The 26655-nt window shown below is 46.2% G+C and overlaps 1 protein-coding gene across 1 annotated transcript; it reads right to left on the bottom strand.

The window, feature by feature from the left end:
• Window positions 1-2547: 2547 nt before the first annotated feature.
• Sp110 (SP110 nuclear body protein) lies at window positions 2548-26655 on the bottom strand. The gene is made up of 12 exons (XM_031368233.1): window positions 26467-26655; window positions 23738-23885; window positions 21092-21260; window positions 17748-18017; window positions 15959-16036; window positions 14489-14566; window positions 12825-12905; window positions 11421-11570; window positions 9745-9825; window positions 5732-5836; window positions 4820-4962; window positions 2548-2869 (listed from the first exon to the last, which is right to left on the bottom strand). Exons 2-12 carry the CDS (start codon window positions 23882-23884, stop codon window positions 2816-2818), a joined length of 1356 nt encoding a protein of 451 aa, XP_031224093.1. The 5' UTR covers window position 23885; window positions 26467-26655; the 3' UTR covers window positions 2548-2815.

Genomic DNA, 26655 nt, shown 5'->3' on the forward strand with positions numbered 1-26655 from the left:
GTAAAGTCCACCAAATATACCAAATAGGTGTATTAGGATGTTGGTCATTTTTTAAAAAATGGTCATATATGAGGAAGTGCTAAAGGCTGCCACTCAGCTCCATGAAGATCCTTAAAGCAGGGGAGAAAAGCTGCTCTCTCATGGAATCATGGACCTATTTTTCTTCTGTAAGAAGGAATCAAGGGCTGGAGAGATGGCTCAGAGGTTAAGAGCACTGACTGCTCTTCTGAAGGTCTTAAGTTCAAATCCCAGCAACCATATGGTGGCTCACAACCATCCGTAAAGAGATCTGACTTTCTCTTCTGGAGTGTCTGAAGACAGCTACAGTGTACTTTCATATAATAAATAAATAAATATTTTTAAAAAAGGGGGGTGGGGCTGGCGAGATGGCTCAGCGGGTAAGAGCACTAACTGCTCTTCCGAAGGTCCTGAGCTCGGATCCCTGCAACCACATGGTGGCTCACAACCACCCATAATGAGATCTGACGCCCTCTTCTGGTGCGTCTGAAGACAGCTATAGTGAAGAATTATGCTGGAGTGAGCAGGGTTGGAGCGGCAGAAGGTACTGAGTTCAATTCCCAGCAGCTCACGGTCATCTGTACAGCTACAGTGTACTCATATAAATAAAAATAAATCTTGAAAGAAAAAAAAAAGGAGGAATCAAATTGAAGCCATTTTGAGTAAAGCTTCCATATTGAATAGTGGGCAAATAAAGTTTAAGTTCCCGAGACCTGCTTGGGTAACTGTCACTCTGCTTGGCAGAGAGAGACATGTACATGCATAACTGACATCCTGGTTGGCAAATTGAGACATGAATGCTAAGGCAAGCTGTCCTCCCGCAGTCGAATAAACCAACCAATGAGAATAGAAGTCTACCACAACGGAATGTTTCTAAGAAAGTCCCCTATCCCTAAATCCTGATGGATGGAAAATGTAACTGTATCTTGGCACAGATGTATGTGGATTTCAAACTTAAAAGCTCTGTGACATTTTGGCTTGGGGTCACAGTTCAGCTCCCTGAGTCTGTTCTGTATCCCTCATCAGTCAAGAGATGCTTGCTTACAAAATTTTTTTGTTATCATCATAGACCTGGTATTTGGGTTGTGTTGGATCTAAGCAGACCCCATAACCCTTCTCATCATAGCAGAGGTTAAAAAGCAGTTAGCATTACTGTCAAGAAAGTGCTGACCTCCCCCATTCCCACCCAGGAGAACAAGGGAGGGAAGGAAACAAATGCCTGAAAATCTTACATCCCTGTGATTTAATGTTGCCAGCTTGACAGGCTCTGTAGTCACCTAGGAGACTAACCATGAGTTACATCTGTGGGGCCTTATTTCCCTCTGCGCTTGCCTTCGAGGGATTATGCCGATTAGTTTAATTAAGGTGGGAGGGCCCAACCTCTAAGTGAGGGCATCATTCCCTGGGTTGGAGTCCTGTATTGAACAGAGAAGGGCGGAGCTTGAACTGACCTTCCTGCTTCTGCCTTCCATTTGCTCTTCCTGGCAGGGAATCACTGTTTGTTTGAATTGATTCTTTGCAGGTTTCTAGTTGTTTGCTCACATTTACGAATGAAGGTCTAAGACCATGGCCGAACCTCCCTTAGTGCTGGGATGGTAGATGTGAGCTGCCAACCTGGCTTCACCACTCCTTAGACAAGGACAGTCCTAACAGACCAGGGCTCTCTCTACCTGCATGGCCTCATTATGCTGTGTTACCTCCTAAGTCTCACCTCCAAATGCCCTATGGTTCTCAGCCTTCCTAATGCTGAGACCCTTTAAGACAGTTTCTCATGCTGTGGTGACCCCCAACCATAAAATTATCTTTGTTGCTACTTCATAACTGTAATTTTGCTGCTGCTATGAATTGTAATGTAACTATCTGGTGTTTCTGATGATTTTAGGTGACCCCCGAGAAAGGGTCATTTGCCTCCCAAAGGGGTCTCAACCCTCAGGTTGAGGAACCACTGCCATAAATGAATTAGGTTTCTCTCCTACTAACTCATGAAAGAGATTCAATTTCAACATAGGTCTTGATAGGGAACCTCGAGGCCATAGAAATGGCTATGGGATTTTACATGTGTTTTAAAAGTTTACCCAGCACCTGCATCAATATATTTTATAATATCAGTGGAATTTGGTAGCGACCACACACTATGCATTCTTGATCGCAGTGTTTTTCAATCAGCATGACAAAGGATGGTTTTCGAGGTAAGTGCCACTGTGGGGAATCTTTGCTTTAAACTTTGAATGAAATTGGCTAAGGGTCAGGCCAGTCTCATGGGCCAGGAGATACAGCACTGCCTCTGCTAGAAGTTCTCATTTGAAAGGAGCTCCTGGGTAGGACCATGCCTGGAGAACACACCTAAGAGGTGAGGAAGGCTGATGGTGCCTCTGACAGATGTTGCCATTTGCCCTGGATGGGGAAGGGGGGGTGGTCTCTGCAGACAAAGTTTGGTTGGATCACTTTCCTCCCAAGCATGAAGCATGTGGCATTGAGCAACACTTGACATCATGCTTGCTTCTTGCACTAAAGCCTTCTTTTGACACGTTTAGTTTATATTCATTTTAATATCAGGGTATTTTTTCTAAGGCACATAGACAACGAAGCTTTATCTTGACTTTCCAAGATTCATGCACGTTTCCATCGCAAGTCAGCTGTGAACAGAGGCATGGCGAGGTGAGGGCCAGTTGTGATGAAGCTGCCTTGCGAGAACATGAAGATCCTCAGAGCTGGGGCACTCGGAGGCTCGGAGGCAAAGTTCAGATACTGGGAGGGAAAGCACACGGCGGCTGACCATGTGCCAGGAGTTCATCTGCTAGGCACCCTTTTTTTGAGGTTTACTCTTGGAGGTACAGAACAAAAGTCCTTTCTGAAAGAGAAGAGGTTGACAAGTAAGATTATTCTGGAATTTTCTTCTCTTGCGGGATATTGATGTTTTCCCCCCTTTAGGAAATACCTGTATCTAGATATCAGACTAGGTATGAAACCTCGGTGAGGGGAGAGAAATGAGCCTCTTCTAACCCCTCACTCTTTAAAATTTCCCTTAGTGGGGGCTGGAGAGATGGCTCAGAGGTTAAGAGCACCGACTGCTCTTCCGAAGGGCTGGAGTTCGGATCCCAGCAACCACATGGTGGCTCACAACCACCCGTAATGAGATCGGACGCCCTCTTCTGGTGCTGTCTGAAGACAGCTGCAGTAAATTATGCTGGAGTGAGTGGGGCTGGAGCAAGCTGGCCGGAGCGAACGGGCCTGGCCGGCAGAGGTCCAGAGTTCAACAGCAGCCACACACATGATGGCTCACAGCCATCTGTACAGCTACAATGGACTCATACACATAAAATAAATAAAATAAATCTTAAAAAAAAAAAAGGGTAGTCCCCATGCCCAACAGTAGATAGCCAAAAAAAAAAGAAAAAGAAAAAGAAAAATTCCCTTAGTGATAAAGTAACTTTCCCCTTTAATTAAACCTAAGACTCTAAGACTGAGAAAGCTCTTCTTTCTCAGTCCCTTCCCATTTTCTTTTTCCATTCTTCCTTTTCAGGTAAAACCCATACATGGTCATCCCTGTGATGTTTGAAGTTTATTTAGAAAAAAACCCATTTATTTATTATCATGGGGACGAGCACACGCCACAGTGTACACATGGAGATCAGAGGTCAACTCTGTGCAGTCAGTTTTCTCCCTCCACATTTACTTGGCTTCTGGGGCTCAAACTCAGGTTTGAAGCTCGAACCGAGTGCACCTTTACCCTCAGTGCCATATTGCTGGCGCCCCTGTTGTGGATGGAGCCGGGGAGCCCTGCAACCGGGAGGGGGCGAAGCTCAAACTGAGGTCAAGGCACATCCAAACCCCCCAAATCTCATTCTGAGACCAGAGGGAATAGGACTGTTCCCTCCTTGCCCCGGGCCTGCATGGCCAGGTGCACGTAGCCTAACACCCCCCCCCCCCCCCCCCCCCCCCCCCCCCGACCTTAGCCTGGCAGCCAGGTTACTACAGGTTCAACTTCCTCTCTCCTTATAAGGTCATATCCGGCAAGCGCCTGGGATTCCTCCTCATGCAAATAAGGCGTCCCCAGAATCCTAGCTTTGGTCAATGATGTCCCTTCTCCTGGAGAGCTTCTACCCACTCCCCAGAGGTTTAACTAGCCTTTGTTCCGCCCCAGTTAAAGGAGCTGTCTCCTGAGAAGGCTGTTTCTTGTGCTCTCCCCGCCAACCAAGATCCTGTATTGCACCCACCTGCCCTTGCTAAGCTTCCCCCCCTCCAGTCCAACCTGGTGTGTAATGAGCCTGGATATTCAGAGGAGGAAATGCACACAGGGTGGCACCCTGTGATAACCGTTTGCACGTTATGGGGAAGTTATGTCCAGGAATTGCAACGACTCATGCCTTCTGCAAAGGTTACAAGTTACAGAGTGTCACAAGGTGTAAGAGGGGAGACCGCCACAGTTGAGGTGGCTGAAAACATCTCACAGGATCCACATGAACCCGGCCTTCAGCTAAAGGCTTATCAGACTAAGGACACAAGGAATTCTTTGGGGGTTTCCTTCCAATCTACCTACTCAAACTTACCATGCTAAGCTTCTTAAAGCCTTACCTGATCACAAAAACGTTGGCCTCCATTACTCTCAGCCCATTCCGCTTGCACTAGCTCTTCGCCATGTGCATCTGTCTGTGGCTCTAACTTTGTCACCTACAACTTTTTCTGTTTGAACATCGGCTCTTTGTAAGTCATGCCATTGAGAATTTGTCTACATTTTTGCTATTGAATTTCCACCCACTCTTCCACGATGTGAAGCCATCACCCTTGGTTATTACAGTACCTGCTCCAGAAGTCTTAATGACTCCCCGTTACAACGGATAGCCTTTTTCCAGTCTTTGGATGTGGCCCTTCCTCCTTTATTTAAAAATTCCTTTACAGTGAACCAAGCTCCTGCCTCATTTTGGATGCACTTTTTTGAGGATCCTGTAAGAAAAAGACAGGCCATTCTAGGACCCAGTTGGATCCTCTGTGACTTTACCACAAACCTTTGAGCCTCCCCACCTATGGCTTTCCACCTTCCCAGGTCAAGAGGGGATTCCTCCCAGGGTGGGAGCAAAGGCTCCCTCTCTTAGCTTCAGGGGACCATAATCCCTACAAGCCATTGAGGGGGCGGGGCAGATTCTTGTAGCAAGGACAGTGTCCACTTCATAGGGCCTATAGATAGACGGCTCATGTGGTTTCCAGATACATCTCCACAGAAAAGTCTGGAAACTCCTTCCTAGGAAGCCTTTTTTGTTGTAGCTTTTGTTTTTTCCCCCTGACAGCCTGGCTAGCAGGGTCTGTTTCTTGACAAGTTACCCAATGTGGAGAGCTGAGGAATGCCGCACCTCAAAGATGGCGCGGGCCAGCCCGGATGGCAAGCACTCAAGGGGTAAACAAGCCCTTTCATGGTTATGGGCGGGTCAACTGGCTTGCTTCCGCTGTGTGAGCCAGTAAAATTGTGCCATGTAGCTTTACCTGAGTGGCTGACCATACAGTATTTAACCTGGGGGTTGACTCTTCCCCGGGGTCAGAAGAAGTCAGAAGAAGCAGAAGAAGATTGTGAGAAGAATGTAAAAAGGTTTCCTGAATAAACCGCAGGAGAAGAGCTCAAGTGTGTCGCGTTGTCCTTGCCGGTTCGAGGGTGGCAACGACAACCCAACGGGCACACCCATCATCCTGGGATCAGAGCATCAGAAGAGCAGGCACTCACCTTGCTTCAGTTTCTCTATGAACAAAGTCCCTTTGGCATTACCACAGGTCACAGAGAGCATAGGAGAGAGGAAATCCACAGAGTGGTCCTTGGACGTTCCTGGAACTGGGAGAACAAACAGACTTGGATAAGTGAAGGGATCTGCACTGAGAGATGAGGTCCAAGGTCCTCGCTTGCCCACGCAGCCCACCTCTGCGTGGTTCAGGACGAGTCTGCCAATTGCACCTGGGAAGAAGTGGTAGTTCAGAGCCCCAGAGCAGGGATCTCAGCTTAAGCGTCAATCAAAACATTTGTGAAAGGGTTTTACAATAGCTGTTGGTAGTTCCTGCTTCCTTCCCCTCCAACCTCATGGGGGAGGCAGGGCGAGTTCATCCAGGGCTGTCTCTTGGAGACAGGAAAGTGCTGTAAATCAGTGTTGAGTTTGAGGTTGGTGTAAGAGAAAAACATTGCACCTAACTCTCTCTTGTCTCTAACACTTGCTAAAAGAGTGAAAGGATATGGAAAAGGAAAGAATGGTGTTGATATGAAGATGCTAATTATCATTAATTACTTTGGAAAGATGGAGCCAGGAGTGTTATGCCGTGGGAGGAGGAGCTTCCAGGAACAGAGGGCATGGATCTAAAGAGCCCCAAAGGATGCCCAGCTTAGGAGGAGCCAGGCTGGCATCCAGGCTAGCGTGTGGATAAAGGTGTGGACTGGTTTGTCCCACCACCTGTCTCCAGCATCCTTTCAAATAACGGTACAGTAGATGAGAGTCTGGAGCCAGAGGCAGACTCTTGGCTCTGCGGTTTCCTAGAAGGACCAACGAGTTTGCAATGTTGTTATCCAATTTGAGTAGGAGGTTTGCTGCTATCAGATCCTAATTTGATGGAGAAGCAGAGTCACAGGTAACTTTGAGCTACTGTTATAAACCCTGTGGGATAGGCAGATTAGCACAGTGTGGGGATCTTCCGCGGTTCTCTGTCTCCATGGAAACATCTTTGCTAATTTCCTATAGTAAGTATAGCTGTAAAGAAGACGGATGTCCTAAATATGCTTGAACAGAGCAATGGGGGCTCTGTGAGAAACAAGTTAACATACAGGGTCAGGCCACAAGCACCACCCCCTTTTTTGCCTGTTGCAGGTACCCCTTGTATCCCAAATGCAATGGGCCTTTAGTTCTGAGGACTTCTAAAGCCATGTACCTGACCAGCAAGGGCGGTCTTCTGGTGAGGTCCCATTGGTGCTGAGTTTGGCCTAGCCTCATTTGCCCATTTCAGTACAAGGCCTCTAACGATGGAACCTGAGGGGCAGCCTGCGTGTGACTCTTCAGCATCAGCCAGCCCTATGCTACGGGAGCTGCAGCAGCTGGTCTAGACCCTCATTAGCGTGAGCAAACAACCCGGAGCCCTTAAGTAAGCAATTAAAGATAAAAACAATTTCCTGATGTGAAGAGCTTCTGTGGCGGAAGCCTGATAAGGAAGGGGAGAAATGGGATGGAAACAAAATCTAATTAACAACCCGAAGACCAGCTCGTGGATGCTTCCAGAACACAGGGAGAAACGCTAAGGCAATGGCTACATCTGAGAAGGATGCCCCGGGATGACCTGTGGACCAAGGGCCTGGGTGAGGGGGAAGGGTAGAAGTGGGGTGGCTGGAGACGTGCTAGACAGCTCAAGAAGATCAATAATCGCATCATTCATTCCAACAAGAAGGCGGCAAGGATCACCCACTTAATAGAAGGGGTGAATGGCTCAGACATGGGGACGGTGAGGAACAGTGACAGTGTGTGAGGGAGCTGGCCCTGGGATGCAGATGGGCCAGAGTTACCTCTGTAGCATACAGAATGCCTCGGCAGGGGCAACTTGCCAGCTGATGGGGTGTGTGACACCTCCTAGGTTGCATAAGAACGGCTCTACACTCAGAATTAATTGGATTCAGTGAGATAGGAACATGGGAGGGCATGTGCGGAAGTCCGGGGAAGCTGTAGGAGGAAAGAGGAAGTGGGCTTGATCAAAGCAGACTGTATATATATATATGACTTTTTTGGGGGGATGGGCAGAGTCTGTGTAACAGTCCTGGCTGACCTGGAACTTACTATGTAGATCATGCTGGCCTCCAACTCGCAGTGATCCGCCTGCCTCTGCATGTATGACGTTTTTAAAGGATAAAGGGACGTATGATTTTTTAAAAAGCCAAAATGGCGCAGTAGTACTCCTAATAGCACAAGCACCCTACGTTAACCCGGAAGTCGTAGCCCAGGGTAGACACTAAGCCGAGGGACTGGTCAGCATGGGTCTGGGTTTCTGCTTCCTCAAGTGTTTCATAAAAAAGGAGACTAAAGAGGCATCTGGGATTATTCACTTTTTCATTGTAACGAAAAAAAAAAAGCATTCAGAAGCACTTAAGTGGATTTTTAGCTCCTTTGAGTCTTTTACCTTTTACTTGAGTTTGATCATGACGATCAAATGACAGCATGATGGGCAAGGGTATGACGGACTGATCTCTTCCAATCCAGCCTCTGCCTAAGGTCCGGGAGAAACAACCCATGCTATGCGCAGTACAAGAACCACCCAGCAGAGGGCAGCATAGGCCCTGGTATGGGCATTCATAAGCATAGAGGCACGGAGGAGCCGGCCACAGGACAGAAAACAAGACTGATTTACTGCCACCCACACAGTAAACAGAAGGCACACAGACAATTAAGCAAAACTCTGAAGGAGCCATGAAGATAAGTCCTTGAGGCAAGTCACATCCGGAGACCCATGCCCCTCCCCGAGGACAGAGGAGATTTCCTTGGGAAGGCGGTACTTATTTAAGGGGGTTCCCATGGGTGTGGAGCAGAGAGGGAGCAGGAAGATGGGATTTGATTTGGGCGAGTATAAGGAAGAGGTGGTGACGGTGGGGAGCACACAGTGTGCTCTGCCCTCGATAGGGATTAGTCTGCGGCCTATCTTAGAAAACAGCAATTATAGTGCTGACTAAGAAACAAACCAACCGAAGGACTGGAATTTGCAAAGCAGTGAGGCGCTGGCTGCTTGCTACTGGGTGGGCGGGGTGTATCCGTGTTCCTCGTGTTCCTTGAAGGCACAGAACTTAGAAGAGAATCCCCAGTGATTTGCAGAACCCTGGCTGTTCAAATAAAAAAATAAAAGAATAAAGAAGAGGAAGAGGATGAAGAGGAAGAAGAAAATGACAACGAGGACAGAGGGAGGGGAAAGGGAGAAGAGAGACTGTGGGTGAGAAACAGAAGACTCCAGAGCTACGTAGGTGCCCATTTCTTAAAGTAAGCAGGCTCCGCTAGTCGTGGGGCTTGCTATGTAAGCCTGGGACCCTGAATCTGATTCTAGGAGTCCAAATAAAGGTTCAAGGAGAGACCAAACTCCGCAAAGCTCATTCTCTGACCTCTACACGCACCCTTCAGCCCACAAGTCCTTTCGTAATGGTGCGGGTTGCCTGTGCACAGTGTTATGTCTGTATATGGGTGTTTTGTTTTGCTTGCATGTATAGCTGTGTACCACGATCATGCCTGGTGCCCCTGGAGGCCAGAAGAAGTTAGTAGGTCTAGAGCTGGAGTTAAAGATAATTTGAGCCACCATGTGAATGCTGGGAATCAAAACCTGGGTCCTCTGGAAGAGCAGCAAGTGCTCTTAACCTCTGAGCCATCTGTCTAGAGACTGGATTTCTAGAAACAACCTTGACTCGTAAGTTGGAGATTTACAGTGTAGGGCGAGCAATATTCTGTGAGCAATATTCTCAAGCACAGATTCTTGGCAGTGATATTGTCCTCAGTGAGGCAAATATTAATTCTTTTTTGGGGGGGAAGATGATCAACACCACACACACACTCAATGCATGTCTATATATTAGTAGTCTTAAGCTATCATGGGAGGGTTGTGGTGAGGAAATAAATACCCAAAGGGCTCCCTAGGGAGGTGAAAGACTGGCTTAGAGAGGGCCCCTCTGACTGTGGGTACCCTCTGACTGTGGGTACCGGCTGGCTGCATCCTGAGACCCACGTGCCCCACCCTTACCTTGTGCGGTTCTTCCTGCTCTGCTGGGCCTTCTCTCAGGCCTCTTTCTACCACTAGTTTTTGATGCCTCTTTGTTGATCTCTAGAAGAAAAAAGAAGAAAGAAACATTGTTCCTTGCCTGTCCATGAGGAGCCTACCAACCATCAAAGGTCCTCACATACTTCAGAGCTGAAGATTGTATAGGTATAAAATACTTCTTCCACATTTAAAATTCCCACATTGCCCCAAGAAGAATGTGTATGTGCCTGGGTTGCTAGTTCACTATATAGTTAAATACTTTCCAAATGTCTGAGACATTATAAAGTCTTTTTTTTTTTTCTTCTGTTTTTGGTTTTATGAGACAGGGTTTCTATGTGTAGCCCTGCCTGTCCTGGCACTCACTCTGTAGACCAGGCTGGCTTCGAACTCAGAAATCTGCCTGCCTCTGCCTCCCAAGTACTGGGATTAAAGGCATGTACCACCATTGCCGGACGAGACATTATAAAGTCTTAAGAGTAGAAGATCTGTCCGAGATGGGGAGCCAGGTGTGGAGGTTCACACATTTAATCTGAATACTTAGTAGGCAGAGGCAAGCCTATCTCTCTGTGTTTGAGGCTAGCTAGGACTACATAAAAAATAAAACAAAACAAAAACAACCACAGCAACAACAAAAAATACTGTCTCAAAAAAAAAAAAAAATTGCCGGGTAGTAGTGGTGCACACCTTTAATCCCAGCATTTGGGAGGCAAAGGCAGGCAGATTTCTGAGTTCGAGGCTAGCCTGGTCCACAGAGTGAGTTCCAGGACAGCTAGGGCTACACAGATGTCTCAAAAAAAAAAAAAAAAAAAAAAAAAAAAAAAAAAAAGTAAGATGGTTAACATTTTTTGTTTGTTTGCTGTATGGGTCTTACTATGTAGCTCTAACTGGCCTGAAACCAGGCTGGCCTCAAAGAGATTGGACAAAGAGATCCACCTGCCTCTGCCTCCTAAGTGCTAGAAGTACAAGCACAGGCTACCACATGCAGCTGGCGTGACGTTTTATTTTAACGGAGAACAACGGTGCCAGAGATATGGATTCAGGGTCTAGCTGACAGATAACGGGGCTGGTTAAGAGCCAGTGTAGAGCCCTGGAGTCCCATGGGTGGCTAGATCTTCTCCCCATCCTCGGCCACAGCAACTCGTCAGGTGCATGAGTTCAAAGGCAGCTCCAAGAATCTACCTGCTTCTCATGAAGCCCAGCATCACTGAGAACTGCAGGAACATGCATTGACACTCATCTTCTAATTTTGTTTTTTGCTTCAGAAAATAATTTTCTCTGACACGGTTATGTGACAAATTATTTCACTCTAAACAAAGATTTTTTTTTTAAAAAAAATTGTTGTTTTTAATTATGAATAACTGAGAAACTGGTAGACATAAACAACACAGACGTAGACCTTCGGAAGTTCTTACAATCTTTACGGTTGTAAAATCTAAAAGGTTGACACCCTGTACCTTAGGTCTCAGCTGAGGTGTCCTGTGGCTGTTCCTTTATCAAAAACTCCTCGGCCATTCATTGCCTTTCTCTGCCCCTCGCCTGTTCTCTCTGAACATCTCTCTGCTAACACTGAGGTCATGTATCCTCCCACCCCTGTGCCAGCTCTGAGAGACCCTTCCAGGCTGAGCCTTTCCAATGGCAGGTGCCACCATCAGCCTTACCTTGTGAACTGGATGTCTGGGCACAGCTCCTCCTTGCCCTCAGAGTCCTGGTCTCCTCCTTCAAGTTTCTAGTTGAGTCATCCCTCGTCAGAGTTCTTGGACTCACCACCTTAAGCTTCTCTTGAACTCCATGTCCAGGTGAGGCCACTCCTGGGGAGACAGACTCATGAGTGGTTGAAATGGAGGTTTCTGGAACACCCTTTCCTTCCTTCACAGGCTCCCCATCCTACCGCCCCTTCCAGATCACTGTACCTCACTTTTACTGTTTTTTTCTTATGTGCATCCTGCTTTCTCCCCCCACCCCCAAATCATCATAAGTTCCCACTCCGGGAGCTCTTATAAGAATTAACCAGGAAGCTGGGCAGTGCTGGTGCACAGGTTTAATCCCAGCAATTGGGAGGCAGAGGCAGGCGGATTTCCGTGAGTTTTGATTTCTTGAGGCCAGCCTGGATTACAGAGCGAGTTCCAGGACAGCCAAAGGTACACAAAGAAACCCTGTCTTGAAAAACAAAACAACAAAATCCAAACCAACCAAACAATTAACCAAATAGATATGGAGGGACTGGGGTAGGGACGGAGCATGCTTTCTGAGAAACTCCTGTTTCTAAGACTCGTGAGCCATGAGGGACAGGCCTGGGTTTCTTCAGGCCTCACTAGGAAGGGCCTTTCACACAGCACCCATGTGTAGACAGGCAATATCCGAAGGCCGCCAGGCTCCTCTTGTGGGTGAAGTGTACAAAAGTACTGAAGGTACAGCCCTATGCCTGCTGTGAAGGCAGCTTCTGGGTGTGTCACTGGAGGGGTGGCCAAGGCCCAGAGGCTCTGCAGTGCACAGGACTGGTGGATTGGTGCCCTTCAATGGGGGGTGGGGGGGGAGGACACAGTTCTTTTTCCTCTAGGGACTTTGGAAGCTGCTTCCCACAGGACAGCCACACTCCGCTGGCATGAGAACACCTCTCCAAAGCTTTTCTGGGGGCTTTTCCCACGAACTACCTGTCAGGGCTAGGACCCAGGCTCTTCTGTACTTTATCTCCAAGTAGCAAAGTTTATTTACTCTCCCTTTAGTTCAGAAGATGGTCACCGTCCTAGTGTATATAAATAAAGAGGAAGCCTGACAATCTCCGTCCTTCACCTTGGAATGTGTAGCCTGCCATGAGAACAGGATTCCAGCATGTTCTGGTTCACCCTTTACTCAGTGGCAAAACAGGTCTGGTGAAATTTAAAGCCAGTTCGATGTGCTGACCGGAACTCCTGTGTGCCTGCCTACCCTGTGAGTTCAGAACAAACTCCAGCAAATCTACAGCCTTTGCCGGAGCCTCCCCTCCGGCATCCCCTTGCCGGAGCCTCCCCTCCAGCATCCCCTTGCCGGAGCCTCCCCTCCAGCCCTCTCTAGCATCCCCTTACCCATCATCTCATCTTGTGGGGGCTTTTTTTTCTGCCGTCTTCTTTTGGAATATGACCAGATGCAACTTTTTCTTTTTCTTGCTAAGAAGAAAACAAAGTCTTTTAGGGTCACATAGAGCTGTCGATATTTTTTATTTAAAGAACTCAATTATAGTTTTGCTCATTATGTGTGCACTTGCATGTATGTGTGCATACATGTGAGTGTATATGTGCACGCTCACATGTATATGCGTGTGTCTTAACCCTGAGTCACCTCTCCAACCTCAACTCTAACCTTTTTAAAGGATCAGCTGGGAAGTAGAGAGATCAGAGGTTGAACTAGAAGGAGGAAGCTTCAAGGACGAGTATTAAAATGAAAAAAACTTTTGAATAAGTTCTTGGGAAATTAAGCTATGGTCAGATAATGGTAGAGTCTACGGATTGCTTTTGGACATGAGAGACCAAGAATTTGTGAAGGGAAAACAATAACCAGATGTGAAGAGATAAAACCTTGAGCAGCTGGAGTATTGGATGGATTGCCTGCTATCCATGATGCCTTGAAGGCATCCAAGGCCATGGCAAGATCTGAGATGGGAGAAAACAGACTTAGTAGGGTTCCAGGAAGCAACCGGGAAGCCAATGGATGACAGTAGCAGAAAGGTCATAGTGTTTTTTTATCATTATTATCATCATAATTATTACATTTGTTGGTATGTGGAGGTTGGCCACATGTTCCATGGTACATATGAAGAGGTCAAGAGACAATTTGTGAATTGGTTCTGTTCTTCCACCATATTCATTTCAGGGATCAAATTCAGATCACCAGGCTTGGTGGCAGGGACCTCGAGCCAATGAGACATTTTTGCCAGGACAATAACACATTTTAATTGAATGGTGATACCTCAGAGTAGGAAGATGGGAGAGCCGGAGGCAAGATGGGTAGATAGCCAGGTGGACATCCAACCTGCTTGCTACCATGAGGTTTAAGTGATGGATGACACCTGCATATGACTTACCAGGAAGCAGTGTCCTCCTTGGGGAGACTAGTATACCAGTCACCCTAAGCAATTGTGGATAGGAGTTCAGAGAATTTGAGCAATGCTTGGTTCAATATGTGTACTGGCTGGTTTTGTGTGTCAACTTGACACAAGCTGGAGTTATCACACAGAAAGGAGTCTCCCTTGAGGAAATGCCTTTATGAGGTCCAGATGTAAGGCAATTAGTGATCATGGGAGGAGGGCCCATTATGGGTGGTGCCATCCCTGGGCTGGTAGTCCTAGGTTCTATAAGAAAGCAGGCTGAGCAAGCCAGAGGAAGCAAGCCAGTAAGTAGCATCCCCCCATGGCCTCTGTATCAGCTCCTGCTTCCTGACCTGTTTGAGTTCCAGTCCTGACTTCCTTTGGTGATGAACGGCAATGTGGAAGTATAAGCTGAATAAATCCTTTCCTCCCCTAACTTGCTTCTTGGTCACCATGTTTGTGCAGGAATAGAAACCCTGACTAAGATGACATATCCAAGCGCCTTCTTGTTACCTATAATTTTCACAAAGCCTTTGAGGAAGGCGGGGTGAGAAGAAAAGGAGGAAATACTGTGTAATTGTAGAAACACAAGGGCTGTTCCATGGATGCTGGGGTGTGCTACAGCTAGAAGAACAGGAAGTATCACCTGGGAGAGGATGCCTGTACCTTTCTTAGTCGCAGGTGTGCAGGGTGCCTCCTGGGCCATTTCCAGGTCATTTGGTGCTGGAGAATCATCTTTTACCCCTAGCAAAAGAAACAGAATTCACATCAGAGGTAGTATGGACCGAAGAGAAAATGCAGAGGGAAGTCAGCTGGAGAAATTGAATGGCAGGGAGGGAAGGCTGGGGTCTGCCAGCCCGTAGGTTCCACCTTGATCTGACCTCCTTGTTATCATTTTTAAAGTTTTATGTCTATAGGTGTTATGCAGGTATATGTGTCCATGCACCACATGTATGGCTGGCTTCTGCAAAGGCCAGAAGACAGCGTCAGATACCTTAGGATTAGAGTTACAGATGGTTGTGAGCTACCATATAGGTGGTAGTAATTGAACTCAGGTCCTCTGGAAGAGTGGCACTGAGGTGGCACTGAGCCACCTCTCCAGCCATGACCACCTTGTTATTGTCACCTATACATCTGCTAACAGCAGATACATTACAAAATTTGGCTAGCTTAGACGCAATAAGAAAAACAGGGACTTGAAACCATAATAGATAAAAAAAGGAAAGGTCCGTCTCCTGAAGGCTGTCTGTTATGAAAATTGTCTTAAATTCTGGCTTCTTTAGGGTCGGGTAACTGAGGCACACTGTAAACTGTCTACAGACTTTTGAAGTCATTTCTTTCTTTTTCATATCATTTTAATATCATATATTTTAGTTCTCTGTGTGATGTAGAACTGACTAGCATTGAAGGACAGTTCCCACAGTCAGGGTGAAGCCAAGGAAGGAGAGCCAGTCACATCAGCTACATCACCCACCACTGGGGACAGACAGAGTTTCTGTTTGTCTGTCCTGCATTTTGTTGAGACTGTTTGAGCATCACCTATTGCTGTATCTTCATCAGGGCTGCAAGATCACACAGTCCAGCCCCACCTTGTCCTCTTCTCTCCTGAAGCACACTACAGTCTCATGTGGCTGAGGAATTGCCTCTGTCCATTGACACCGTAATCATTTAGAGTTTAAGTCTAGCATGTGTGAGGGGACTTTGTGGATTCGAGGATCCAGAAGTCTACCTTTCCAGTCCTGCCTCCTTGCTCTCCCCACAACCACAACTCTACCTCCTAAGCTTAGGTGAGAGGTAGGAAGCTCAGCTGAGATGGAAGGGAGAGCAGGAATGACAGACAGCCTCATACCAAGAGGACTCAAATGGCTTTTCTTTTTGGTAGGAAAGTGGAGGTGAGCTTAAGCTATCCCAAGCAAGGTTGCTAAGAGCTAAGTCAGCCTTAACCAGTGTTACCATGCACGGTGCCAGGGAACCCGGAGGCTGTGCTCCTGAGTCATCCTGCTTGTTAGTCTTGGATGTTAAGTTGTCTTTGACAACTGGAGGAGGAAGGTAAGGGTTGGGTTACTGGACTGGCTGTCAGGGAGGAGAGTGGACAGTGTACAGAAAAGGAGGACACTAAGGTCAAAGGTAGATTACCTGACTCTGGTCCTGAGGGACTGTAGGGCATCTCTTGAGAGTCTTCCTTATCTTTTCTCTGGTGATCTCTGGAAGACACTGAGCAGAGGGAAGAAAAAGAATTGAGGCTTTCAGGATGAGCAAGTAGCGGACAGAGTGGTAAAGAGAACAAACATGATTCTAACCAGTAAGGAAGGCAGGTGACCAGGGTAATAGAAGGGACTGAATAGTTTAATAACAAGACTTCATCTTCTTCTTCATCATCTTCTTCACCTTCTTCACCTTCTTCACCTTCTTCTTCTTCCTCCTCCTCTTCTTCTTCTTCTTCTTCTTCTTCTTCTTCTTCTTCTTCTTCTTCTTCTTCTTCTTCTTCTTCTTCTTCTTCTTCTTCTTCTTCTTCTTCTTCTTCTTCTTCTTCCTCTCCCCCCTCTTCAAATGAAGAGGAGGAGGAGGATGTGGAGGAAAAGTTATTGAGTTCAGACTCTTTTATTCTCAGCTCTGGAGAGCAAGAAGTCCAGATTATGCATCTTTGGCAATGTCAGTAATACATCCTTGCTATAGTTAATGTAACTAAAATTTATTTTTATAATGATGGTTTAGGGAAGGCAAGTGGCATAAGTCTGGAAGCTCAATTAGGTCCAATAGACATAAAGTTTTTATGATATTTTCTAATAATGTTAATAGCATACATATGTCTTAGAATCTGAGTCATCTAAAAATAAACAAAGGCGCTGGGGATGTAGTTCAGTGCTGGGCTGCTTATTCAGCATGCAATAGGCCCTGGGTTCTACTCTTGATACACAATGGAATAGAAGAAAGGAATGAACAAGGCTGAGACTCAAAGGCTTCTGTAGCCCGGGAAGAATCATCGCTGTAAGTGTGTAACAAGCTGTGTGTCAACTTGGAACAGGACAGCAAGCAAGAAAGAGGGAGAGGGGGAGGGGGAGGGGGAGGGGGAAGGGGAGAGGGGGATGGGGGAGGGGAGAGGGAGGGAGAGAGGAGCCTTGCATCTACCAGGGAAGTGATCTTCCTTTGAGCTACACCCTAGACCCACACCGGCACTTTTGACAGCTGGTTTGCACTGTGAGTCTAAGGACAGCCCTCTCTGCTTCTCTCCCCTTCTTTCTCCTGAAGTTCCAACCATAGCCTCTCATTTGGCATGTGCATAGTCTCCCTCCACAGACCAATCAGTGTTACTTCACACAGTGCCGGCAGAGGGCTGGGCATCCTTTGCAGGTCTTCTTTCTGACTGTATCAGTTCTAGCTGTTGAATTGTTCCTGGCAGCTGAAGGAGGAGGGAAAAACCACAGGTTGCGGGGAGAGGAGTGAAGGGCCTAAAGTGGCAGTTCTCAACCTGTGGGTCTCGACTCCTTCAGCAAACCTGTCTCCAAAAATGTTTACATTACAATGCGTCACAGCAGCAAAATTATAGTTATGAAGCAGCAATGAAAATAATTTTATGGTTGAGCAGCACCACAGCATAAGGAACTGCATTAAAGTGTAGTAGTGTTAGGAAAGTTGAGAACCACTGGCCTAAAGGCTCAGGAAAGGTGAAGTACCAAGGGCAAGGGCAGAAGCTGGAATGTCCAGGCGTAGGAAGTAGATGCTCTAGGATCCGAGCCTTCCTGGCCACAGGCAGTGCTTGTGATTTTCTTAGAAAGGGTTGTATGTAGGCAGATGCATAGAAAGGGTCAACAAAAGACAGCAGATCAACAAAAGACAGCAATTAGGGGTTCTAACTGACGGAGCAAGCCTCCTTGGTGCGTACAGTTACAGGTTGTAGGACAGACAGGATGGATCTGTTTCTTGCCTGGAGTGGTTTTTCCTTCTCGAATGCAGCCAGGGAGAGGCACAACTTGAGGAGAAGGGCTGGGCTGCTCATCCAGGATCTCAGTGATTGGCTGTGAGGTTGCTCTGGGGTCACAGAGTCTCTGTGCAGAAGAAGATGGATGACTTGACAGCGATGGCTGGGGTGGGGGTGGTGGCATCAGTCTCTGAAGGGGGCATCCTTCTGCTGAGTTAGCTGGGGCTTCAAGTAGGGTCACTGTGGGTCTGTTTCTCTCCTCATAGGCATAGCCAACTGGAATTAGCAAAGGAGCACATGTCAGGACCCTCAAGATTCAGATGTTGTCTGGCAGATAGGATTGCCTAATGCATCTCTCCCCACAGGACCAGAGGGAGAGTTCCTGATTTTCCCCAGGTGCACAGAACAGGTTCATCACCACTTGTGTCCATTTGTGGCTCCTCTGACTTTTATTTACTCAGGCACTCAGTGTTATTTAGCCCCCAATCCATCACCAAAAATGGGTTGACCACATAGAAACCTACTATAGAAGGTCCCTAAAATATATACATATATAAATGCAGTTTAAATGGAGTTATCATATAATGAGGGAGACAATGCCCTGATAAGTTACCATATGCTACCAAGTACCAGGAATGGAAAATGGTCCATATTTTGGAATCATTGGCCAAAGGAATCCCAGAGGTTCCTCCTACTCCTAAACACTACAGGCCAATGCTATTGACTACCCCCCACAACCTGCTGGTAAGACCCTATTGCTGAGTGGGGAATAGACATGAAGTAAACAAGTTGTTGCTCAATTAGAAGCTTCATCCCCATTGACTAGCATTCATAGTGTTGGAAGGTCCTACGGACACTACCAGAGGTGACATTATCACCAATGTCACCCAGCTAGGAATGCTGTGAACTACAATCGGGATCTACTTACTCAATGTATTTGCCTATGCAATGCTGGCACAAGTGTTATGGGAGTGACCAATCAATCACCTTTTGATTGGATGTGTAGACCATTTTATGAAATGGGACCCACACTCGACACTGTTAATGTGGCCAACAACACATGATTAGATAGGTTGTGGGCTCTAGAGTAAAACCTACTACAGTTAATCTACATAGCAACGAAATGACTCCTGATGATTTTTTTGCTATACCCATTGTGATGGCTCTTCTTGGTTGTCAACTTGACTACATCTGTAATTTAAAAGACTTAAGTGGCTGGGTACACCTGTGAGAGACTTTTCTTAATTAAGTCATTCCAGGTGGGAAGACCTACCCCTAACTCTAGATCTTCTGAGGTAGGAAGACCCATCTTTAATCTGGGCCACACCTTCTGCTGGCACCATATATAAAGTTCCACATCTAACAAAGAAGCTATTTGCAATTAATATTTGACAGGAAAGGGAATGTCTGTTTTCTCCAACGGAATGAAGCTGGGTATATCAATCACACTGCGGGGCAGGCCCTTACTCAATAATAGTTGGCTAACAGAGAATGAACTCCATGTTTCTTGTTTGGTTGTTGTTGTGGTTTTTTTTTCTTCTGCTTCATTTGTCTGTACTTGTGGTTTTTGTTTGTGTGGTTTGGTTTGGTTTGGTTTGGTTTGGATATTTTAAAGAGAAAAAGACTATGAAGTGAGGTGGGTAGTGGGGGAAGAGCTGAGAGAGGTTGAGGGAGGGGAGAGGATATGACCAGTATATGGGAAAGCTTTTGAAAAATGATTGGAAAATAAAATGAATGGAAAAGAGTTAAGCAAAAGTGGATTTTAACACATAAAAATGGATATTTTTAATCCAGATTTACTTTTCTCTAATTTTGATTTCATGGCACTTAGTCAATTGTGTGAAAGCTATAATTTTAACATAGGTCTCTAGTATTTTTATAATTATTTTATAATATATTTGTGTTTATAATTTTCTTAAATAAATAAACATATCTCTCTGGATCAAATGAAACAAAACTTCCCTACCAGGTTCTACTGGGATCTTGATCTTCTGGTTTCTCCTCACTTCTGAAGTTCCATTGCACCTATGATCTGGCCACCTCTATCTGAGAACCCTAGGATCTTCCTCCTCCTCCGAACGCCAGGCCCTTGGCTTTCCACACACTGTTCCCTTGAATAGATTGGGAACAATCTATTCCCGTGAATAGATTGTGGTTGGTTTCTATTAAGATTGTTCTTCATCATTTATTCCAGAAGTAAAGATACCTTGATGCCAACATCATGGACACCAACAAAGGCTCAGAAAAGCAAACAAAGAAACAAACAAACAACCCACAGAACTGCACAGCCAGGGAGATGCTTGAGTCCTGCCAGGGCTCAAGTGAACTTAGCGTGTCCTTGATTCTGGGTTTTCCTGGCCCTGCTGCAAGGCTTAGAGGTGAAGGTGTCCCTCAGCTGCTCTCTTTGCTTAAGGAATCCTCTGTACCCTGGGGAAGAGCCTTTTGATGGTGACATGTCAATAGTGAGCCCGCCAATGACAATGTCACAGTGTGGCTGGTGTCTCTTCTTTCACTCTTCTCAGGTAAACTGACTGTCTGCTGGTCCATGTTCTCCAATCTCAAGTGGATTATCTCAATCTTATTGCCTGGTCCTCTTACTCTCACTCCAACTCCCAGCCCTGTGGCTGTCCCTCTTTTCGTTCCGTTATTTATCCAGTTCTGTAGTCTAGATGCCGAATGTCCTCTTAAAACTTAGGTCCCCAGAGTGACACTACAGGGAGATATGGATGAAGTGAAGAGCTGGAGTTACCTCTGAACTTCCCCTTCCTCATCTGTCAAGAGCAGCTAACAATGTCACAGGTTGCTTTAAGGTCATGTGAAATGATCATATAAAATGTGTGGGACACCCACACTGTCACAAAGAGATAGAGATAGTTGAATCCATTGCCCCTTCCCTATTTTTCTTTCATATCGGGTCCTGACATTTCTGTTGCCTTACGTGTTCCCTGGTGATGGTCCAGTGCTTCATGTTTTCAAGACGGGTGTGTGTGATGGCTCACTTCTGTGACACCAGCACTTGGAAAGAAGGCTGAGGCAGAATGATTACATTTCAGGCCATCCTGGGCTACATCATGAGACTCTGTCCCAAACAATCAAGTTATACCTGCACTAAAATTCACTGAATAGCTGCAACAAAAACACCTGTGTCCTACGGAGATTCAGTTTGTGGAAACTGAGGTCAGAGTCCGCCAGGACAACCCTTCCAGCAGCTTTCGTGAGCAAGAGTGGTCTGCACCTTTACACAGGAAAAGCAGGCCCTGGACTGCATAATCCACATGGGACACAAACCCAGGCTTTAACTGGAGCAACACTGCACATATAACAAGGATTGGAGAAACCACATTACCTACCATTTCTGAAGCTTCTGAAAATTGCCACCAGGCTGGGGTATTCCCGAAGGTTGACCTGGCTGAACAAGGTCAGCAGCAGCGACGGGTGGAAAGTCTGCTCCAGACTGGTGAGAATGTTGTGCACCACTTTGGACAGAGGGACCAGATTTCGACAGGCTTCCAGAGATTCCTTCACAGAGTGGAACAGAGGGTTAGTTTGAGTGTTCATTGAGCTGAGAGCTCTACATCTGTGGTTTTCTATATTGTAAGAAAGCTATGGTGGGGCTGCTGAGGGTGGCTAAGTGGGTGCAGGTGTCGGCCATCAAGCCTGATGATAGGAGTTTGAGTCCTAGTATCCATAGGGTGGAAGGAGAGCACAGATTCTACAAGCTGTCCTTCAGCCTCCACCTGCTCACCATGGCACATGCGTGCCTCACTCCCAAATAAGTAAATTATAGTACTTAAAAAAAATTATAAAAGCCAGGCTTGGTGACACATGCCTTTAATTCCAGCATTCAGGAGACAGGCAGTCAGATCAATAATGTTTTCTAGTTGCGGCCATCCTGATCTACAAAACAAGTTCCAGGATAGCCAGGGCTGCATAGAGTAATCTTTTCTCAAACAAAACAAAACCAAAACCCCCAAATTTAAGAAATCTTCTTTTTTAATTTAAGAGGAATTTTAGTATAAAATGTTGAGTTAATTAATTTTCAGGACAGAAGGCACTGAAAGAGAGAACTGACTGCAAAATTCTTCCAGTGTGTGCTAGGCCTGGTTAGCTAGTCCTTGGGTGCCCATCACCAGATGGACCACCTGGTGATGGGACAGGTGATACCCTCCCCAGATGGAGCCCTGTCCAGGTGGGTCCCTGTCCAGGTGATAGTGTTGCCCAGGTAGAGGGCCTGCCCCAGTGGCGGAGGAGGGCATCCATCCCTGAAAAGGAAGTCAGTAAGCAGCCAATTGCAACTGAGACCAGTGTCATAAGGGAAAGCACAGCTTGTTGTAAGGAAAACATGAGTCTCAGTGAGTGAGTGGGTACCCTCATTGGGCAGTGCATTGTGGGCTGTGATCTGATGAAGGAGTTGGAGCTGTGTCAGACTTGGAAAAGGCTGCTGCAATTTTGTTTGTAGGGGAATTTTAATCCAGTAATAGGGCTGCTCTGGCAAGTGACCATCACATCCAAAGACCTAGGTCTGTGTGATCCGGCTGAATATAGACACACCTTTAATCCCAGGAGACAGAGGCAAGCAGATCTCTTGAGTTGAAGGCCAGCTTGGTACAGAGCAAGTTGCTTGTAAAGAAAAGCTTAGGTCCCGGCTTGGTAGTGCTTGCCTTTAATCCCAGCACTCAGGAAGCAGAGTCATGCAGGTCAGTCAGTTGAGTTCAGTGTAGTGGAGTTGAGTCAGTGAGTTTGAAGTCAGTGCAGTGAGTGCAGTGTAGTGGAATTGAGTTCATTCGTGAGTTCATTCAGTTCTGTGCAGGTCAGCAGAGGCAGTTGAAGCCAGAGAATAAGGAGTCAGAAGATTAGAACAAATTTCCAGAGTTAGTTTGAGGCCAACCAGAAACATTCAGTGAGAAGCTGAGAGAAGCTAGATTGAATCAGTCAGCTTGGAGAAGAGTTTGAGCCAGAAAGCCAGATTTTAGAAAGAACCAGAAAGGGTGAGTTTATTCAGCAGAAAGCCTCCAAGACAACAATTACTTGTAATTGTAAAAGTTAATGTAAATGTTACATTTTACATTTCCTGAACCTGGAATTCAAAAATTCAGTAAATAAATAAATAATAAAAAACAAAACCCAAACTGAAAAAGAACAACAAATAACCCACCCAAACCGTATACCAAGCACTACCTTTGTACATATAGCCATGTCTTCCAGTGCCTGCCTTACATCAGAATGTACTGGAGAGCCCGTAAGATGGTGCATCAGGTAAAGGCGCTTGCTGTCAAGTTTGATAACTAATCCGAGTTCAGTCTTCGTGACCCACATGGCAGAAAGAGAAAACCAACTCCCACAAGTTCTCCTTAGACCTTCACACTCATGTCCTGGCAGATGTGCACACACACTCATGCTCACACAGATGCATCCCAACAAAGGTAATGTGATGTTTTGTTTTAGAATGACCTGAGCTCTGCATGCTCTTATATGGTGGGACAATCAATGCCTGAGCATCGGATGGAACAGCATCTCGGTGCCAAGCAACATACAGCATTTGGAGTCTGTGACTGTGAACTTAGTTGGAAAAAGGTCTTTGCAGATGCAACTGAGGATGCTGAGACAGACTATCCTAGATGAGATGAGAGCAGTGCCTAAATGTAAGTGTTCTTATCAAAGGAAGGAAGAGAAGGCAAAAGAAAGAAGATGACACAGGACTGAAAGAGACTACAGCGAACCATTAGTCTAAGAACTCCAAGAGCTTCCAGCAGCCACCAGAGCTAAACAAAGGCAAGAAACAGATCCACCTCTTAACTTATAGCACCTACAATACACCCTAGCACTAATATATCTCAAGACTCCCTTTCTCCAACCATCCCTTCCTGAAATAATGATCATGGTCAAGTTAGGCCTTCCATGTTCTAGAAGCCCTGGTGGGTTGTGGTCAGATATCTCAATATTGGAACATACTTAATGAGGACCGGGCTGCTTTGTGGAGGGTCCACAGGCCTTACCTTGTACATTTTCTCAGTGATGAAGGAATTGTCCCGGAGCGCTTCGAAGAAGGGGAATGGCTTGTTGATGGCATAGGCAATGTCCAGCTTCGTATATATGAAATGCTGGAGAAGAGCTTTTTCCAAGGCCTTGGTCAGAGTGAACATCCTATAAAAAGAGGCAGGCTGAGAAGACAGAGGCAAAAGCTATCAGGAGCATGGGGAGTGGCTCTCTGCATAAAATGGATTCTCAAGACACCCTAGTCTTCAAGCATCCCTTAGCAGTCCACAGAGCAAAGTCTTGCTAAAAGATCCATTGGTAGAGGAAATAAAGGCAGTGCCAGGCAACCACAGAGGCCAAGAGGGACAGACAATAGCATACAACCATCCTGAAAGGGATTTTGAAACATAAAGTGGTTTTTAAAACATCTCTTATTCACTGAGTATGTCCTATGTCCAGCCTTTGTTCCAAGGAATTCATAGGTAGTAACTTATTGGAGATCACAAAGCATTGCAAGGTGGTCACTGTCATCACAACTACCTAACTGTGGAGAACTCTAATGCAGACAGAGGTGGGGTAAGTGACCCTCGTGCTAGATTATACAGTCTGGAGGGGGCTAAGTACTAATCAATTCTTGACTTTCTAGTTGCTGGTTTAGAGTTGAGAAAATGCTTGGCCACAGTTGAGGGTGTGTATGTGTGTGTATCTCTATCTATCTATCTATCTATCTATCTATCTATCTATCTATCTATCTATCTATCTTTGAGTATATATGAGCTGGGTTAGAACATATCACCTGCAGTGAAGCTGAGTCTATCTAGTGCCAATGCTCACGAGAAAGGGACCACCCAACATGCGGAGCTAGAAACCTGGTAATATTTAGACAATGAAAAATCACAACATTTTGATGCAAGCAGACAACACATAAATAAAATCAGGAAGGATATGAAAAATAGGATTGGTCAAAGTCACCACTTGGTTTTATGACCCCATTTCATTCTTCAGGACAGACTTGTGTCTTCTTATGGGATGTTTCTAAAAACTGACTGCTTCCAGATCATGAGAAGATAACCAGTGAGTTATAACAGGAAGAAAACTTCCAGGTGACAAACGTAAGAAGGCAGGCCCTAGTAAACCTTGCAATCACAGAGGGGGTGCTTTTGTTGTTGATTGGCAGCAGTGGGGGTGGAGCCCAGGACCTGTGCATTTTAGGTAAGTACCCTATTGCTGAGCTACATCCCAGATCACAGTAAAGATCCATTTGCTTGTTTATTTGTTTGTTAGTCTTAAACACAAAGAAGACAAGGGCCCCCCTTTCCTCTTTTTTAAGTAGAATATTAAACTGTAATGAGTATTTCCAGGAATTTAATCCCAGCTTCAAATTAAGCAGACCTGTCCCGTTCTTCTTTCCCAATTCCTTAAACTTAGCAAGAACTACTTGAGGAGAAAACAAAAAAGAAGACAATTTCACAGCAGGACTGTAGGACAGGGAGACGAGTCATGGACTGTCCAGTCCTGAGGAAACCCTGGCAGACGGGACAGACAGGTGGGAGAGAAAACTGACTATGCGTGGGGGAGGGGAGGCAGCATGAACATGTGCTCTGGGCTCTGCTGAGGATGACTTGCTACAGAGCAGCAGTCAGGCCTGCACTGTGACAGCTTCATCATTTGTCACCTGCCACATTTTCTCAAGATGGGAGTCAGACCAACAGAGGTTAAGTACGTGGCCCACAGACACCAATCTAGAGTCGAGTGTGTCTGACTCCGATATTGTGTTTTTCCACTGTGCAAGAAATCGTATCTCAAGTGAGAGGAAATGGTGCAAGCCTTTAGTGCCAGCACTGGAGGCAAAGGCAGGCAGATCTCTGTCAGTTTGAGGCTGTCCTAGTATATATAGTAAGTTCCAGGACACTCAGGGCTGCACTGTGAAACTCTTGTCCTGAAGAGGGAGAAAGAGATCCAGTGTCTCAGCTGCCTGCATTCAGGTTTTTATTATGCTAAGGGGCCTTCCAAATAAATTAGGAAAAGACAAACACCCATTGGGAAAGACAAAGCCCCAATTGTATTGTGAGCAATCGATACAATGAGCATCATATACAATGAATGCATAATTATGCTGGAAAAAGTCAAGACAAGTGAGAAGGACTTGACAGTGCCAAGTCATAACAAAGTGACCAGGAGACAAAACAAGAGCCACAGTCCCTGATAGGGTAGAGATGAAAAGCATTTCAAGTGTTCTGTGGCTCATTTAGAATCAGGGTCGCCAGCTCTAAAAATTACATTTCCCTTGAATTTTCATGCGCAGTAATATATTTCAGTAAAATGACCATGGACTAAAACCAAAACAAAGCAAACATACAAAAACCCATCCATAACTTGCTAGAGAGAAGCAAGGGCGCTCCTTAACTTTCTCTTTCCCAATAGCTTCATAATTAGGCAAGTGTTGGAAGATGGTGACGGCACCGCCCACCGTGGGCACTTGCAAGGTCCAGCCTCGGGAACATGCACTGGACACTGTCCCCAAAGCCTGTTTCAGAAAAAGAGTCGTGTGTATCAGCCCTCACTGCCCGCCCCTTCCCTCCCTCTCTCTTATCCACCTCCACTCCTGAGTCCAGGGTCGGAGCCAGGATCGGAGTCTCTGGAAAAGATTACTTAGCAAAGAGAGAACCTGGGGACTCTAGGGTACAGCAGATAAAAGCTGACCCCAAGAATCAGGAAGCTAGCTGCGGAGCCCAAGAGCAGAACGCACCTGGCTGCCTGGCTGCCACCGGGTTTCCGGGGTTCTCCTAGGTCACTGCCAGGGTTAGTTAAGGGGTTCCTGGATCCTGCCTGGAAAAGCCTGCCAGCCCAGTCTGGACCCGAAGTTCTGCTGACTTTTCCGGAAGCACGGCGAGGAGTCAGGCTTCAAGAAAAGAAAAACGAAAGTGATCTCAGCGCA

The sequence above is a fragment of the Mastomys coucha genome, unplaced genomic scaffold, assembly GCF_008632895.1.
Source record: "Mastomys coucha isolate ucsf_1 unplaced genomic scaffold, UCSF_Mcou_1 pScaffold14, whole genome shotgun sequence".
NCBI lineage: Eukaryota > Metazoa > Chordata > Mammalia > Rodentia > Muridae > Mastomys > Mastomys coucha.

What these genes read in the sequence shown, in the direction of transcription:
- Sp110 (XM_031368233.1), bottom strand. Translation starts at nt 23,884, where the DNA reads ATGTTCACTCTGACCAAGGCCTTGGAAAAAGCTCTTCTCCAGCATTTC. An exon ending in CACACCTGCGACTAAGAAAG is followed by an intron (nt 12,906 to 14,488) that starts GTACAGGCATCC and finishes TTTTCTTCTTAG; the next exon opens with CAAGAAAAAGAAAAAGTTGC. An exon ending in CATAGAGAAACTGAAGCAAG is followed by an intron (nt 4,963 to 5,731) that starts GTGAGTGCCTGC and finishes TTTTTCTTACAG; the next exon opens with GATCCTCAAAAAAGTGCATC.